This window comes from Podarcis cretensis (genome assembly GCF_951804945.1).
Source record: "Podarcis cretensis genome assembly, chromosome: 14".
Taxonomy (NCBI): domain Eukaryota; kingdom Metazoa; phylum Chordata; class Lepidosauria; order Squamata; family Lacertidae; genus Podarcis; species Podarcis cretensis.
In genome coordinates, this window is record NC_137183.1 from 37,289,522 (window position 1) to 37,307,486 (window position 17,965).

The following is a 17,965-nucleotide window of genomic DNA, read 5'->3' on the forward strand; positions in this document are numbered from 1 at the left end:
GGCACTCTGCCGCTGAGCTATGGCCCTCACTTTTGTGCGTACATCTACAAACACAGAGGGTCGCTTCACGCGGTTGCTGCATGCCACCCAGAATGCACCTCAACGTTGGGGGCAGAGCAGGCAGGTTGGCACAGCTCTACAACACACACACAAACATCCACACTCTTTCAGTGCCCAATAAGGTTTGTCTGAAAACTCCCTGCCTGCAGAATCCGTGAGCATAACTCAGGCTTTGCCAACCTAGTGTAAACCAGATGTTGCGGAGAACACCAGGTTGGCAAAGGTTGGGGGGAGGGGAAGAGAGTTAAAAGTTGTCAAGAACAACATTGGAATCAAGGTCACTTCCAAACAAGGCAGCATCACACCCCGTGAACAGAATACCTTGCAGTTTGGTAGAGGGCAGTGATGGAGAGGGAAACTCTGTAGGTCAAGGATTTCAGCACCCGTTTATAAACTAAGCCAAGGTCCTAGTCCTTAAGCCTCAAAAGGACATGGGCAATATATTTTGCTGCAATGTCAGAAGCCGAGTGCTGCCGGATCAGTTGAGATCTCTCCTTCCCAATAATCAGGACTGAGAAGCAGCAAACATCTCTGTGGCCCCTACAGAGATCCAGATCGACTGATCCAGATAACCCACCCTCTGCTTCCATTGGCACATAATTTCATGTTGTGGTTTTCAAAAAATCCACGAGGGAAACACAGCCATTTGGGGTGTAGGGTGCTGGGACTTTGAGCCACCCACGGCCACTCTGTCAAAGGGTCCTTGAGGAAAAGCTAGATGCCGACCTGTCTTGGCTGGGGAGGGCGGGGTATAAATAAAAAATTATTATTATTATTAAAGGTTGGAGCGGATGGTAACCTTTGGTTAGCTGTGTTTGGAAGGCGTGTTTGGATGAGGCCGTGGGAATGGAAAAGATAACAGATGCAAAAGGAGGTAAAAGAGAGAAATCAGATAGGCGAGAGCTCCAGCTATCGAGGATGAACATCAGGAATGAGGAGGGTCCTACCTCCTTTCCCTCCAGAGACGGGGGCCCAGCCCCACACAGCCCTTCTGGAAAGAACAGCTCCACATCCCGCACAGCAACCCAATACGATGTGGAGCCTAAGAGAGATAAATACAAAGAGATGATTCTATCAGCCCATGAATTAAACATTGTCTCTGTTCCTGCTCCTCTCTCGGGATGATTGATGGCACACAGATTCCTGGAGAAATTGCTTTAAAGGGCAGCTGTTATACACTGTAACAGCAAACATTTAAACCTATTACGCCGAGAACAGTTTCATTGTCTCCTTGCTATTTTGACTTCACTCTATTGTGACTCGGCTTGTTCTCCACACCAACACAATGTCACCATTTTCTTCCTCTTTGCAGCCAAGAAATAAAGTGTTGGAAAACTCAGAGCAGGGCATCGAGCGAAGCTGCTGCAGATACCTGGCAGGGGGCTGCCTGCTGAATACGGCAGAGTTATCAGGAAATGAAATCATTTTGGCGCCTCGGTCCAACATAATAACACTATCTTTAGTTCTTTTTCTCCATGTGTAAATGGGAAGGCCTGGATACATATATATTTTCATGCCAGTAACACTGGAATGAAACTCAGTAGGGATAAGGCAAACAACACCCTCTTTATATGTCTCCAGGGTCTGAAGGCTTCCCTACACATTCAGGGAAAGTATATGTGGTGGTATACACCTGCTGGCACTTTGAAATGCAGGTGGGAAGATGGCTTACTTGAGGATTGTTCCAGATGGGACTTTCCCTACCTGCAGAAAGCTAGCGTGTCAGGGAGAAAGCTAGTCTAATTTTCTCCCTGGTATACTAGCTTTCTATGTGCAGGGATAGTATAATCACCATCGTTATAATGGTGAAGGGCCATGGCTTACAGGGAGACCTCCTTGGAGGTAAGATAAGCTATAAGTATAACAACTAACTACAGCAACACTCTTCCTTTTGGAGCTCAAGGTGGTGGCGTACATTGCTTCCTCCAATTTATCTACCGAAACAGCCCTGTGAGGCTAGTTAGGTTGAGAGACAGTGACTGAGTCGAGGTCAACCTGTGTGCTCCATGGCTAGAGAGAAATTTGAACCTTGGTCCCCAAGGACCTAACCAGGCACCCTCGCTACTGTACCACACTGCCTCTCTCCAACTTCTTCTTTGTGAACATGGAGACTGAGCAGGAAAAGCCACCCTTTAATCTGACCCACTTCCACGGCTGACAGTGCACAAGCTTCTGTCTCTGAAGAGCACAGCTCTAGGCAGAAATGGTGTGCCTGAATGAAAGCTCTGTGGAGCTGAAAATGGGAGCTGTCACCCTTAGTAGCAGGACTCTGCAGAGGCCGTGTGTCCCTCAGCAACAGATCTGGGTGAGGAGGAGCCTTGCCATCTCTGCCCGGAGAATTGTTCCACAGAAATAGGCTTCCACCTTGCTTTTTGGGAGGAGGGGATGCTGTTTACCAAAGGGAGATGATTCTAAGCTGTGCCTGTAATATGAGACCACATCACTCTGATACCCACCATGTCAGGAGCCATGTTGGACAGCACTTGCTTCTAAACCCTATGCATACTTACTCTGGAATAAGCCCCAATGAATTCAGTGAGACTTACTTCGGAGTAGGGATGTCAGATAATTCCCACCAAAACGAGAGCAGAAATTGCCAAAGTTTGTTTAAGTATCCCACGTCTGGAGCAGAAATGAATCTAGTGAATACGGTGGGTATTTGCTGTTTGTTTTAGTCCACAAATGACACACAGTTGATTACTTGTTCCCATTTGAATTACATTTCCTTTGCGCTTAAAATATAAGTGTGTGAAATAACATAATGATAGCACAATTAATTGTATAAAACTCTGCCACAGCAGACAGTGAGACAAATTATGTGTTTTTTGTCAGAAGCTGAACTGCAGCAGAAGGGAAACAGCACTGCATGTTATAAACACAGGTTGGAACAGAAACCAATTCCTTCTTACATCTAAATAGCTAGAATCTTTCCACCAAAACCACTTATTTGAAATGGGAACCTTCTGAGCAATCCTAAACAGACAGGCTCACCATAAAACACATTATGGATTAAGCTGTGGCCATACTGAGCTCTCCAAAAGAACTGATTAGCTGCTTGGGCCTCCTTGGGGTCTTCAGGGCCTAGCAAGTCCAGGAGCTTCTTCACTGCATTTTGTCGCTGAAGGCAGAGGACCAAGGAGGAACCTGAAGTTAGGTAGCTGGAGTGAGCCTCCAAGGCAGCAGGGTCCTGGGCAGAAAAGAAAAGAGAGGCTTATCGAAGCTTTGCATCCTGGACAGAAATAGGGACCGCTAAGCTAAGCAAACAGGCAATAGCTAGCTAAAGCCTAGCACATAGTTCCATGGCAGCGAATGACAGGAAAAAAAGGAGGTTTAGAAAAAGGAGAATATTTTATACCCAGTTAGACATAAGGAGGGGGGCTGTTGAGTCAATCAAGTCATGGGGTAGGCAAATCTGTCAATTTCAGTTTCTCTCACATCTTCCTTTTTCCAATCTCAGATTCAGTTCTTTGCAATTTCCACATCTGTTTGCATTTTTTTTTTTTTTTGAAAAAAAACAAGGCTTCTCATGAAACTTCTTCAGAATTTTGTGCAAATTTCTCCCATTATCTGTGTATGCAACTTTACTGATAACAGCAGGATGCAAACTCTGTTTCCATACTGGCATTTTCTCCTCAGCTTGCATTGTCTCAGGGCTGCTGACCCACACAGCAACCTGGCCATAACATGCAAAGCAGGCAGATTTAATAAGGTATGGCCTTTCTTTCTGGTGCCGCATCTTCCATGCGCAGCCAGCCAATGGCAAGTCCCACAAGCCAGTGTCATACTCTGCCTGCCAAGAAGCTTGAACCAATGTGCTTTGGCAATTTCCTGCTTTGTCAAGAGCTAACAAGGGAGCTGCCTCTACATCCCAGAGTCAGTTCCCAACTGGTCAGTCTACCTGCTCAGCTGCAATGAGCACAGGGCAGACAAAATAGAGTTGTCCTTCACACGGTGTATAGTTAAATGATGGAATTTACTTCCGCAAAAGGCAGTGATGGCTACAGGCTACAGGTTCTGTCTCTGGCACCTTCAGTGGGAAAAGGCCCAGGTAGCAGGTGAATCTGTAATGAACCACCAGGGATGCCGGGGAGAGCTGTGAAGGTAAAAGGAGTGGCTCTTTCCAACAGGAAGAGGCTCTATTCAGATAGGGATTCTGGCCACCTCCACACCATCCACTCTTATATCACAGTCATAGCTTCCCTCCAAAAAACCCAGGGAATTGTTAAAAACTGCTGAGACTTGTTAGAAGACTTCTCACAGTTACGATTCCCTACACACTTAGCAAACTATTTATTTGGGATAAGCTAGGACTTGCTGATCGAAAGGTCGGCGGTTCGAATCCCTGCGTCGGGGTGCGCTCCCGCTGCTCGGTCCCAGCGCCTGCCAACCTAGCAGTTCGAAAGCACCTCCGGGTGCAAGTAGATAAATAGGGACCGCTTACCAGCGGGAAGGTAAACGGCGCTTCCGTGTGCGACTCTGGCTCGCCAGAGCAGCGATGTCACGCTGGCCACGTGACCCGGAAGTGTCTCCGGACAGCGCTGGCCCCTGGCCTCTTAAGTGAGATGGGCGCACAACCCCAGAGTCTGTCAAGACTGGCCCGTATGGGCAGGGGTACCTTTACCTTTACCTTTATGACTGTTGAAGTGGTGTAAGAGTACTTTAAATGTATGATGTAACCTCTGCTTAGGCAACAATAAGCCTTCCACACCCCTGGCTTGTTCTGACTCTTGGCTTGAACAGTGCTATCATGTCAATGACAGCTGATGTCCCCCAATTCTGAGATCTAGACAAGCCATACCCCCTGGCTCTGCTCAACTTTCTGTATCCCTTGACTCTGCCCATAGGCATTTCTTCCCCTGTGATGAAACCAATGCTCAACTCTCATTTCTGACCCACCAGTGTCCCCAGCTCTTAGCATGTCAGCCCCACTGGAAAGCAGTGCTTTTCCTCTATAGAATATGAATCGTAAGATTTCAATCAGTTTGAGAAACTCAAATGCTTCATAAATGATTCAGCATCAGCATCATACATTCTTGTAAAACTAGATCTCTAATTTAGTGGTTTGGGACTTACAGAGAGCTGTACATAAAGATTAAAGATACATACAGATTAAAGACTCCCTAAGAAGATGCAAGAGCCTTGGCTTGAGCGGGGAGATACTCCAATGTGAACGACATAATACATAAATGTTTTAGGTGGTGTGACGATATCGAAAAAGAAACTGAGGAAGAGATGTTGCAATTCTTGGGAGGCTGAACGAATTTGAGGGCCACAGCTTATTGCATTCCATTCCATTAAGATATGTATACCCCAACCTTCTCTCATAGCCTAGAAACATACAAAGGTGCCTTATACTGAGTCAGATGCTCTACCGCTGAGCCGTGGCCCTTTCCCCAAAACATAGGAAGCTGCCTTCTATCGAGTCATACTATTGACACACCTAGCTCAATACTGTCTGCACTGACTGGCAGTGGCTCTCCAGGATTTCAGAAAGGGGACGATCTCAGCCCTACGCTGAAATGGGAGGGATTGAACCTGGGACCTTCTGAATAATCTACAACCACAGCCTTTCCCCACTGGAAAGTTTCGTTCTTAACGGAGGGAACCAACGAAGCTGCTTTATACTGAATCAGACTGTTGGTCTCTCTAGCTCAACAGGGTCTGCATTGCCTGGCAGACTCTCCCAGTTCTACCTGGGGAGGCTGGTGATCCAACCTCAATTTTTCAGCTTGCAAGGCAGGTGCTTTACCACTGGGATACAGCCCTTCACTGTATTGAGTCAGACCATTGGCCTGTTTGGATCATTATTGTTTGCACTGATGGGCAGTAGGTCTCTAGGGTTTCAGGCAGGGGACATTCCCAGCCCTAGCTGGAGATGCTAGGGATCAAAGCAGATACTCTACCACTGAGCTATATGAAGAATATAAAAGATCTCTGTCAGATGACTGTGATAACCTGCTTCCTCATGATTCATAGCTGATTGCTGATGATAAAGAAAACCGAACCATTTTAAAAATTCTACTTATTGATAGCTTGCATGAGTCACTTTTTCACCATATGTTACATAAGTGCTCAAAGTGGCCTAACAGTAAACCTGAAAATAATCTTTGTATTAGAACATGAGGTCTCCAACCAGATGTCTGTGGGAAGCCCTAGGTGCAGCAGCTCTCGAGTGAGGCATACTGCCTTCAAGAGTGGAGGTAGCACATTTAGCCATTGCGGCTGATGGTCATTGGTTAGATTTATCCTCCTTGAATTTGTTAAATATCCTCTTTTAAAGCCATCAAGTTGATGTCCTCCACTGCCTCTTGTGGGGGCAAGTTCCATAGTTTAAATATGCATTATGTGAAGGACTTAATTTTGTCTCTCCGAAATCTTCCAATATTCAGTTTCCTTGGATGTCCCTGAATTCTAGTGTTAAGAGAGGAGAAAGGCTTTTCTCTTCCCATTTTCTCCACGCCTTGCATAATTAATATACCTCTATTATGTCCCCTCTTACTCACCTTATAGTATAATTTTGAAATTATATTTAAGAATCCTAGGCACCAGCATCATTATATATATATTTTTAGCATCCAGTTCCACCATAAACTTTTTAAAAAGTTACTAGATATCAGCAATGGGTAGTATCTCATGCTAGTCTTACTCAGAGTAGACTCATTGAAGTTAAGGGGCTTCGTCCATTAATTTCAGTGGGTCTGCTCTGAGTAGGATTTAGTTGGAAACAACCTGTTGTATTTTTGGAGTAAGGTGCCTTACTGATATTTTATCCATGTTATTTCTTTCCCAGAGTTAATTCAGGAAATTACAACATATTAAGAAGCAGAAGGAAGAAAGAGCTGTTATGTATGAAGAAATAAAATAGGATCTGAAGAAGGGTAAGGCAGCTCCATACACTTATGATATAGGCCTTTGCAACGCAAATCAACATTTTATAAAGCCGTGACTCAGATTTATAAGAACTTTAGGGTGACTTTTCAAAATTAAGCATGGCTATTGATCTGCAAGGAGAAGTACCGTATTTCAATGGTTAATATGATTAGAAAGCCACAGCAATGCATTAGATTATGCACCGGGTGTCCAAAGGCCAGGAGGAGTGACTCAGAATGTCTATATTGATGATGAAGATAGAAAAAGAATAATGATCGGCTCAGATTGCTGCAGATCAAAGGAGCTAAGCATATATAGGTATTTTAGTTTTAATGTTAAAATAAGGTTAAAAAAATGTTATTTATAATATGATAGAGAATAGAGAAAGATGGAAAGGATTTGCTGAAATAACTAGAAGTGGAATACAAAAAGGGAGGTGAGAGGAGGTCGAGGAAACAAGGGAATGAAAGAAAGAGTATCGAAAAGGGGGGATGTACTTTTTTAAATAGTTTTTGTTTTGTTTTATTTAGGGTTAGGGTTAGGGAGTGGGTTTGGTTTAGTTTAGTTTAATGTGTTTAGTTTAATGGGTTTAGGTTGTGTTTTGTATTGTTTATATATTGTATTGTATTGTTTTTTTTTTCTTTCTTTCTTTCTTTTTCTCTTTTGTTTTTTCTCTTCTGTCTTTTTTCTTTTTAAAAGTAATAATTATTATTTTGAAAAAAAAACACAGATTGCTGCAGATCACAAGACAAATGACTGCAAATGAAACTCAGCGTCAGTGTGTGGTGTTGACTGGGCTCCTTCTGAGGCCCATGGGCTGGTGTGGGGGGGTGCGTCCTAACATGAGACACCAGAGAGATCCTGTTTCTGCTCCGCACAAACATCTAAGCATTCCCTTGGATCATGAAAATCTCAAGCAAGTGCAGCTGCAGTGGGACAGCTGGCAGCCCCTCCTACTGGGAACTGGGAGATTGTGTCACCCCACTGGGACAGTCTTCAACATCTCAGTGGGAGTGCTATCCAGTGGCTATTAGAAAAAGCAGTTTAAAGGAGATGGTTCACTGTTTAAAGGGGGTCAACTGAGAACATTTTGCCTGAAAGACCCCAAGAACCTGGGGCCAACTCTGGGAACTCTGGCAATCTTAGTGCAGTCATACTCTCAGGAAGAAAAGCTGTGTTGCTTTCAAGGGGAGAGCAAGTGAGCAGAACACACTAACCCAGTAGTCATCCCAATTTGCATGCACAGGGAGGCTGTACAAAATCAGCTGTTTGCTGAGTGTTCGTTCTGATTTACTTGTATGGAGGTTACATAGCACCACATCAAATAATTGTCATTCCGCAGTTTCCATACATTTCCTCCTCACTTTTCTTTCTGCAAAAAGTCTGGACTTTTTGGGAAGCGAATTTGTTCCTCAAGGACACTGAGCTCGCTTTAATTGCCCGACCTGAATTTGCTGCCTTTGAGCTCAAAACACATCCCAAAAACAGCAGCAGTCTGGAAGCGCCCAAAGAAAATTGGAAGAAGAAAGCAGACAATCAAACACAAAAGGAAGGTGGAGGCAGAGAGAGAGAGAAGGGAAAATGCAATAATAATAAAATGAAAAGTAGGTTCCATGCTGTAGGTTGATATTAAAAGCTAGGTCTGAGACCTGAAAAGACTAGCATTGTAAATGACATGCAGAACTCTCAGTTATGCCCAGTTCATCTACTTCTCTGTAGTCTCTCTACTCTTGACAAATTCATGGAGGAGAAGGCTAGCCATGGCTACTAACCTCATGGTTGATGCCTCTGAATGCCAGTTGCTAGAAATTGCAGGAGGGGAGAACATGATTGCAGTCAGGTCCTGCTTATAGTTTCCCATGGGCACCTGGTTGGACTAGATGGGCCACTGGCCTGACCCACCAGGCTCTTCTTATGTTATGCCAATGGCTCATCCAGCCCAGCACCCTTTTCTCACAGTGCCCAGTCAGATGTATTGCTCTTACGTTGATGCCCTTTGGTCTTTCATTCCAACAAACCTGCTTAGCTTCAGGTGAGAGGAGTGCCTTGACATCTTTTGGGGTGAGGTCTAGGTGTTTCATTCCAACCAGGCTGAATTTCTCTAGATCCAGTTTCCGGAGGATCCTTGCTAGGTTACGGGTCCATGTGCCTGGTTTGAGCAGCAGCACAGTGCAGAGGATTTGGGCTCCTGTATAAAAGATCAACAAAAGGAGGATGTAAAGGTATTGCACTATGGAGCACTGTACCAGCAGAACAATGGCCTAGCTCTCCCAGGGGCGGGGGAGAGGCAATAAACCAGTGTGTTGATTCTAACAAGTTGTGTGCTGTCTGCAGGTGGCAGCAGGTCACAGAATGGAAACAGTGTAGAAAACTTTGCCCCCACCACACCACGTGCCTCTCCAAAGATTACCCCTAGGGAATGCAGACTCCAACAGGCATGTGGGGGGGGTGTTTCCTCGTCCCTGATTTAGTTCTTTCCAAATCTGGCTCTTCACACTGATTCACAACCTTGATTTTTTTAAAAAAAATAAAACCTGCTATGTTTTTTGGGGGAAGCCTTTACAGTCTTTCTAGCAAATGTGAGTCATATGCCTCAATAGACGTGGAATTTAATATTTCACGATTGCCTTCAAAAACTTATATATTTTTTTTAGATTTCTTGTAGGCAGCATGTGATCTAGTCATAACATTCATTCAGACTAGTGAGAATACTCTGTGCTGGAAAATGATGTCATTTGTCAGTGTCTCTTCTAAACTTGCTTCTCGAGGTTTGTAACTTCCTTCCCTTGAATGTCTTGGATTGCTTTTAGCAATCTTCTCCATTCTTTACAAGATTTATTTAGAGCTAAAGTAGCAGTTTGCCAGCACACTTTGCCATCTCACAAGGGGGCTTTTCCGAAGGAGTTTTCACAAAAGCTCCCACCCTCGTTTTCATCACGTTTTGCCACCTGTCCATAGTTTGGCAACAGAGATCATTAAGCTCTGCTTGGCTTTTGATCAATGCAGAGTGAGGAAAGCATGCCCTCACTCTGCACTGGCCTCATGATTACGCAACACAGCCAGTGTGATGAGGATGTCAAAAGTAAAATCACAAAGAGAGCAATGCTTTTTCCTCTCACTGTGGCATCTCATGGGTAAAAACCCCAGGTTTTCAAAAAGGCAGCAGCAGAAGTGTGATCACTGCTATGGTTAAGTGGTCAAACACTTTGCTCTTGTTTACAATTCTGCAGCAAATCACAGCTTGCAAAAAGAACAGCGATTTATTTATTTTTTGCAAGGTGGAGGGATTGCTCATTCCTAGTAGACTATTTTCAAAAGCTTTTCTCTAAGTTTCTTTGCTCAATGTTACGCTATAATATTCTATAGGAACTGAAACTCTGGTCCCTAATACGAATGCATGAAAGCAGATGGGCATTTGCAACAGAAATGGGATGTATAACTGTTCCCTCTGCCAGCCATTTCTTTCCTGCAACCCCTTACCCAGACTGTTTTTCCTTCAGCCAGGCTTCCTACCAGTCCCAGAGCCCAGCTGGAGGAAACTGGGCAAGGAGCAGCCTCCTGCTGCTTCTCTGAAAATCACCCCTGGTCAATTTCTGTATTGTATTTGAAACTGTTTTTATAGATGTAATTGTTTTAACTCTTCTCCCAGATGCAATTGTTTTAGACACATTTTTATGATACTGTGAAATCGCTTCCAGCTGCTTTGCAGGAATAGAGTCATAAATGAAACAATATAACATAGCATAATAAACTAATCTTAGGTTGCAAACACAGGGTTGGAAATCCTGAATTTGCTGCATCGTGACTAATTCTGGCTGGAGACAAATCTCCAGTTCTGTCTTTTTCTCGATTAACATATTGACTAGCATTTTAGGGCTTAAAAACAAAAACCCCACAATGATCAATGATTTATCTTTATTGATCAATAGGCTGTCCCATATAAGAAACCCATTTTTAATTCTGAGACATGCAGTAGTGGCTGGTGCCCATTTGGGCTGGTGGGACAGTAGGCCAGGAACCCAACTGTAGGAGGAAGCAGAGTCAATGACAGGCAGAATCCAAACCCTCCAACATCTATCCAATGAAAATAGGGACGTCCCATTCCATAATGCTAATTTTACTATTTACACCCCACACATCTTACTGGGTTGCGCCAGCCACTCTGGGCAGCTTCCAACATATATAAAAACATTACAAAACATTAAACATTACTAAACCTCCCTATACAGGATTGCCTTCAGACAGCTTGGGAGTCAAATAATTCCATAGACTCCAACATTCCTCCAATGAAAATAGGGACATCCAATGGAAAAGTGGGATATTCTGGGAGCAAATCAGAAACCAGGACAGTTTCTCTAAATCAGGGACATCCCTGGAAAATAGGGACACTTGGAGGGTCTGATAATCAACTCCTCCTCCTCTGTTGAGTTTTATGAGGAGGGCATTAATGCCAGGGCCAGAGCCAGGGCTGGCTGCAAGTAAGAAGTCAGGCAGATGGTGGCTGGCTCAGGGCAGACTGAGGTTGGTGAGAAAGTGCCCTGTTTACCCAAGCACTGGAGACATGTGCTTGGCTGAAAATAAGCAGAGCAGCCAAAGAAGTAAATTCCAGGATGGCAAGCTTGGTGTATATTCTCTTCTCCAAAGAAGTAAATTCAGGCAAAGGAAGACATTCCAAGACAGCATGCAAGGTGCCTCTCCTCTGGCCTTATTTAAGTCCACTTAAGTCCCGTGTTTTTAATGATGGAGCCCTCTTTGCGCAGAATTTGACAGATCCAACTTTCCCCAAGAAAGCAGCAGGGCCTGCTTAGCCTTGGCATCCTTACCAACTTGCATGGAGCGGAAGAGCAATTCTGCATGGCTTGTGTGAGTCTCTCCTGCTGCGTAAGAAAGATGAAAGGACTTTAGTGCACAAGAGCAACAACAGAAAGGGTTCTCGTCATGGAGTTGTACAGTGGCAGACATTGCCGACAGAGCTGAGCTGAATCTCTGTTCAGAACTTTTTGGGGGCTTGAAAGTGGGGATTCCAGGGATGAGCAAAGGGTTTCATAAAACTGCCTCCTGCCTGACCACCTTGTTTCCGGGGGGGGGGCAAGGGGGGGAGTCAGTGATCTTGGAACCCATGACTTCCTGGTAGCAACTTCCAAAAATAAATTTATGTGATGTGTTGAATAAGTGGATGCAAGGTCAAGTCTTACCTTCAGACTGGGGGTGCTGTGGAGGAGGTGGCAAGTACTTCAGGGCAGGTCGACGTTTGGAATCTGGAAAAGGAAGCAGATGGGCATTTTGTGAGGAAGACGAAAAAGACAAAACATCCACAGTAGCTTTTTGGCAAAGAGAAGAGTAGCCAAAGGCCTATCCAAACAACAAATGCAAAGACCTCTGAGAGATGCTTGTTCTTCGAAAGAAAGGCCTCCTACAGGACGGCAAAATAGAATTTGGTACAGTGGTTACAAGTGCCAACTGGAACAGAGGGGACGTAAAGCAGGAGGCCACCAGCAGGTGGAGCCAACTCTACTTTTGCCCCTATCCTTCTCCCTGCCATGAAGCCTGTGGGAAAAGACTCTTGGTTTATCAAATGCTTAGAAAAATTTAGGCAATGCAAGGTCACCGTCTCAAATGGCAGGTTAAAAATGGAGTGGTGTAAGAGCAGAATGTCTTGCATTAATTAGCAGAAAGGGTACCATTGGGTTTTTCTGACACCAAAAGAAGCTTCAGCCAAGCCATGGTCCAGATCAGCTCCATTGGTGAAGGGAAAGAATGAAAATACTCTACCCACCGCCTACAAAATCCTTCTCAGTGAAGAAGAGGACTGCCTGCCTGAAGGCTGTCTCTGGGGTTGATGACATCACTCTCGGAAGACAACCGGATCCAGAGGTCACTTTGCTGTTGTGCGGATTTAGTGTTTTCAGGATTTCGGCAAGGACCACAAAGGCACCAATCCTCCGCAGCACACAGACGAGGGCAGGGCCGCTCATAAGCGCATCAATACTTGTTTGCCAGCGTTTGTCTTCCACTTCGAAGGGTGTGGTTTCCTTAGCCTGCATCCGAGTGAGGTGAGGCAACCACTTCAGAGTGAGAAGCTCAAATGGCAGGTCCAAGTCTTCCAACACTGCCGAGAGAGACATGGCCAGCATGAATTACTGTTTTGCCCCATTGCGGAATAGTCCCTCCCCTGGTATCCAATCACAGTATGACTTTCCAATCTTAACTTCAGTTCTCAACCTTTGCACACCAGTTTGCATTTAAAAAAAAAAAAAAAAATGTGCTCGTGAAACTTCATCAGGATTTCTGTGCAAATTTCTCCTAATATTCGCATGTGTATGCAGTTTTGCCAAATATACACATTTTTGCAAAGCAATTTCCCTAAATAGAATGCATTTTAATGTCAGTTTCACCAACTTTTATGCATAATATATACAGTATCTGCAATCTGAGTTTGAGTCCTTCATCCAATGAGAGCCAAGCCAACTGGGGAACAGTAAAGGAGGGCTATTGTGTTCATGCCCTGTATTTCTATAGACGCCTGGCTTGCTGCTGGCTGAAACAGGATGTTGTGCTAGATAGGTCTTTGGTTTGGTCCAGCAGGGCTATTTTGATGTTTACCCTAATTATGTGCATAATACAATGCATACATCAATATTAAGGTGGGGAAATAAATCAATTTCAGTGACTCCACATTTTTTGCTAATTATTATTATTTAACTCCTCATGAAAATTCACCAGCACTGTATTGTGAATTTCTCTAATGCACACCTTTTCCTCATGCAATTTGGCCAAATATACACCTTTGCAAAGCAATTTCCCCCAAATAGAGTGCATTTTTGTGCACATTACTTGGCTGGAGAACTACACTGCAAAATTCAAAGAAGTGTGACTTCTAAAGAAGGGTTGTGTTTCGGTTCACGTATTGTTTTTGGAAAGCACAAATTAGATAGGTTCACCTTTAAAACGAACTGATTGGAATTTCTGCCCTGTTCCTAATCACAGTGCATATAGGGTTTCTGCATCAAGGCTATGTTCTCTATCACACAGGCTCTAAGCTGGGAATGACCTGGAGTCTGAGCAGGCTGCTTCCTGTAGCCTAGTGCAAGGATTTGGTGAAGGACGCTGCCTGCGCTTTTCATGGCTTCCTTTCCAGTGAAGGTCAACAGGACCACTTGTTCCATTTCGGGCTCAGAGGCATACATCCGACTGTGCAAAACCTCCAGGGGAATGTTTGAGGGATCTGGCACAACACTAAAATTGCCACCTGCAAAAGAAAAGTGGGGGGAGGGGGAAACTTTTTTTTACTGCAGAGGAAACCTACAGTTCCATTGATGCAGGACAAGCAGGGGGGAACCTTTGGCCCTCCAGATGTTGTTGCACTACAACTCCCATCATCCCTGGCCATGCTTTCTACACCAGCTGTAGAAAGAAGTCGCTGTAGAAATATGCTTCAGTTTCCATTTGGGAATCTGCTCCAGGCGCTCCCATCTTTGAAGGTTAGGCTATCCCAGCCAGGGGGCTTAGCTAGCTGCACACTGGAGAGCCAGTGTGGTGTAGTGGTTAAGAGCAATAGATTCGTAATCTGGGGAACCGGGTTCACGTCTCCACTCCTCCACATGCAGCTGCTGGGTAACCTTGGGCCAGTAGTGATAAAGCGGGATATCAAATCCAAACTCTTCTTCTACTTCTTCTCTGGCACCCGGAGCAGCGGGGGCAGGGTGAGCCACCCACGGGGACCCCCCGTGGCGATCTGCGCATGGGGGTGCCATGGCGAGCTGCCCATGGAGTCCACCTGGCAGACACAAGCCCTACGCTGCCGTTTTGGGCAGCACAGTGCCCCGAGCCACCGCGTCACTTCCAGGAGAGATGTGTGGCTCAGGAGTGCTGCAGGCCAGGCCCAGTGGTAAGTGCCACGCACCACAGTGTTCCATTTTGTCACCCCCTCAGGGATGACACCTGGGGCGGCCCGCAGCCCCCTTCCTATGCCCCTGATTCCAACTATGGAATAGCCTTCCTCATATATATTCAGCATCTATTCTGAATTATTTTAGGGGGCAGGGGAAGCCCACTTCTATTTTACTAAAGCCTTGTCAGGTTTTCATTATGGCTGATAGTAGTGCTAGCTTTTATTACAATGCAATTTCTCTTGATATTCGTAGCCTGAAAGGAAACTGAGATTATAAGTGAATGTGCACACAGCCTTCTTTCTTTTTGTGATCAGGTGGACCAACCACTAAGGAGACCACTTAGTGTTATGTCTAAAGCTTGGAGTGAGGCTTATTTTGCCCAAACTAAGGTTGCTAAACCAACAACAAAACCTGGTTTATGACTGGCTGTTATGTGTGAATGTGGTCACTGGTTGGCTTCAAACATAATGTGAAGCCATGGATTCTTCGCCACTAGCTCCATCTTCAGATTCCTAATACTTAGCGGATTATGTATGTGCTGTGACGCACCCAGTTCCTGCAGCAAACTGTCGGTATAAGGAACCGCATGAAAACACAGACTAGGTTCTGGTTCAGCATGGGAGTGCAAACTGCTTTGAATGTCCTCCAAGAAACCTTTCTCTGCCAGTGCACTCATAAGCCCTAGGTTAAAACAAACAAATGAAACAGAAACAAATGATAAAGAAAGAGATGGTTGAGTCCGCTTATGGTACAATCTAATAGCAATGTCATTATGTATGATATTCCTGGCTCATATTTCCAATTGCCTATTCCAAAAACCTCATAGTACAGTAAGTGCATGGTATCTGCGGTCGATGTTGTATTAACTGTGCCATACAAACATTTGGAAGCCACAGCAATCTTCTGCTGTTGGCACACCACAGAGGCTGATGGAAAAGATGGCTTGACCATTACTTTTATGAGGCAGGGTTTCAGCAACCTGCCAATCAGAGTGCTGGTTCGAATTTGATGTCTTTTTGGCCAAGGATGAGCCCTATGAGTTACTACTGAGTTTGTACACATGATTCTTTTAAAAATGAAATTATACATATGTGTGCATACATACACTAATGGATAAATATTGCCTTCTGCAAGGCAAAGAAGAAACCTGCTGGATCAGATCTAATCTAGGTTCCATCTGCACTATGCATTTAAAGCAATATCATACCACTTGAAAGAGTCATTGCTTCCCCCAAAGTATCTAGGAATTGTAGTTTGTAAAGGGTTCCAACAAGGAGACACCCCTCGTAGAACTACAATTCCCAGAGTTCCCTATGAAGAAGGATTGACTGTTAACCCACTTGTCACTACAGTCGTACCCTGGAATCCGTTCCAGAAGTTTGTTCGACTTCCAAAATGTTTGGAAACCAAAGCACAGCTTCTGGATTGGCTGCAGAGAGCTCCTGCAGCCGATCGGAAGCTCCGTCAGACATTCGGCTTCCAAAAAACAGTTTGCAAACTGGAACAGTCACTTCCAGGTTTGCGGCGTTCAGGAGCCAAAACGTTTCAGAACTAAACTGTTCGAAAACCAAGGTACGACTGTATGTTACTCCACCCCATTCATTTCAATCCAAAGGAAAGGCAACGCAAACTGAGTGTGCATGCGATGTAATCAATTACGTATCATTTGTGGACTGAAAGCAACAACAGCAGCAGATACTGATCGTATTCACTGGATTGATTTCCATTCGGAACATGGCACGAATAAGTGAGCATTGGAAATTTCCACTCCTGTCTCTGTTTTCCTTGCAATTATCAGGCATCCCTAGTGTGTACGCTAAGCCTGCAGGACAACTGGAGGGACCACACTTTCTCACCTCTTGTGCTCATGCTTTTCTTTACCTTTGAGCAACGCAGGGACATGATGGCTGGCATTTTCCTTTCTCAACAACAAAGCCAGGCAATGCACACGTGTTTGGCTGGGTAGTTTATCCTCCAAGAAACTCCTCTCTGGTATATATGAAGCCTCACTACGACAAAATACAGTTACCTGAAATGACACAAGCCAGCAATTTTTGATCTAAATGGCAAGGCAACCAATTTATGAAAAAGTGCTGAGTGTCAGAATGTTCCACTGGGCACTCGCCATCTGAGCAAAATCCTCCCACACACAAAAATTCCAGCAGATCTGCAGTCTCCTGGAAATGGACTCAAAATACGCCACTAATGTATTATCTTCAGAAAACTTAAATTGAACACTGATCGTTAATGGGCTAATTTTAGGGCTTGCTACATTAGTCAATCACTGCAGAGGTTGAGGTGACTCTGCCATTGTGATACCACAATATGCTCACGACTCTGTGCTGGTTTCACAATGATATTAGGCCTAGTCTGCAAAAACGGTTAAAAGCTATTCTTGGGTTGCACCACTTCAGACTGCAAACAGCTGACTGTGTGGCTGGTTTTCCACAACCCACCCCACATTCCGTCAAGATCTCCTTACATAGAAAAAAGACCCCCTTGCACACCAGAACTAGAAACTTTCCCCCGATACGTTAAGTTTTCTGTGTGCAGATGCTCTTATCACTGAACTATGGCTCTTCGCCAGAAGATGTATTTCTTTCTTTATATGATGATATGTACTCTTCTAGTTCTTACACATCACTTAGAACAGCTAACAAGATTTGAAATCCATTATAAAATACAGTAATGTTCTAAAAATAATATTATAAAATTTGAGCCACTACAGTGTAATAAAAACAGAGATGGGCACAGGAGATTTTAAAAAGCATCAGATAATTACATGCCCCCCAAAACCTGCCTCAACACCCACAAGCATCTGGTTGGCCATTGCGAGAACAGGATGCTGGACTAGATGGAACATAGGCCGGATCTAGTAGGGATCTTCTCATGCCCTTAAATATGCTGCCCTTTTCCCCAGATAGGAAATCCATGAAATCACTGGGTCCCTGACAACCAAGTTCCCACCACCACCACCACCTATGGCTTTTCAATACTTGCAGGATGCTCTACCGTTGGACTATGTCTCCCAGGCCAATGGGCTTGAGGACATTTATTACCCTTGAATTTTCACCCAGACAGCTCCTCAAACATTTCTTGTGGTTCAGGCGATGATTCAGCGCGGTGATTCATCATCGCATTTA

At 44.6% G+C, this 17,965-nt stretch overlaps 1 protein-coding gene across 5 annotated transcripts in view; it reads right to left on the reverse strand.

The window, feature by feature from the left end:
* Window positions 1-17,965, reverse strand: part of DNAAF8 (dynein axonemal assembly factor 8) — a 92,243-nt gene that overhangs the window by 19,188 nt on the left and 55,090 nt on the right. For 4 of the 5 annotated variants that reach the window (XM_079952476.1, XM_079952475.1, XM_079952472.1 and 1 more), the window contains 9 exons: window positions 16,704-16,851; window positions 15,372-15,503; window positions 13,982-14,179; window positions 12,707-13,039; window positions 12,126-12,188; window positions 11,754-11,807; window positions 8,949-9,118; window positions 3,052-3,247; window positions 1,008-1,102 (listed from right to left, as the gene is read on the reverse strand). In XM_079952476.1, coding sequence (XP_079808602.1) covers window positions 1,008-1,102; window positions 3,052-3,247; window positions 8,949-9,118; window positions 11,754-11,807; window positions 12,126-12,188; window positions 12,707-13,039; window positions 13,982-14,179; window positions 15,372-15,503; window positions 16,704-16,851 — 1,389 coding nt within the window. The remainder of the gene's footprint in view (window positions 1-1,007; window positions 1,103-3,051; window positions 3,248-8,948; window positions 9,119-11,753; window positions 11,808-12,125; window positions 12,189-12,706; window positions 13,040-13,981; window positions 14,180-15,371; window positions 15,504-16,703; window positions 16,852-17,965) is intronic. The other variant, XM_079952474.1, reaches the window with a different exon arrangement.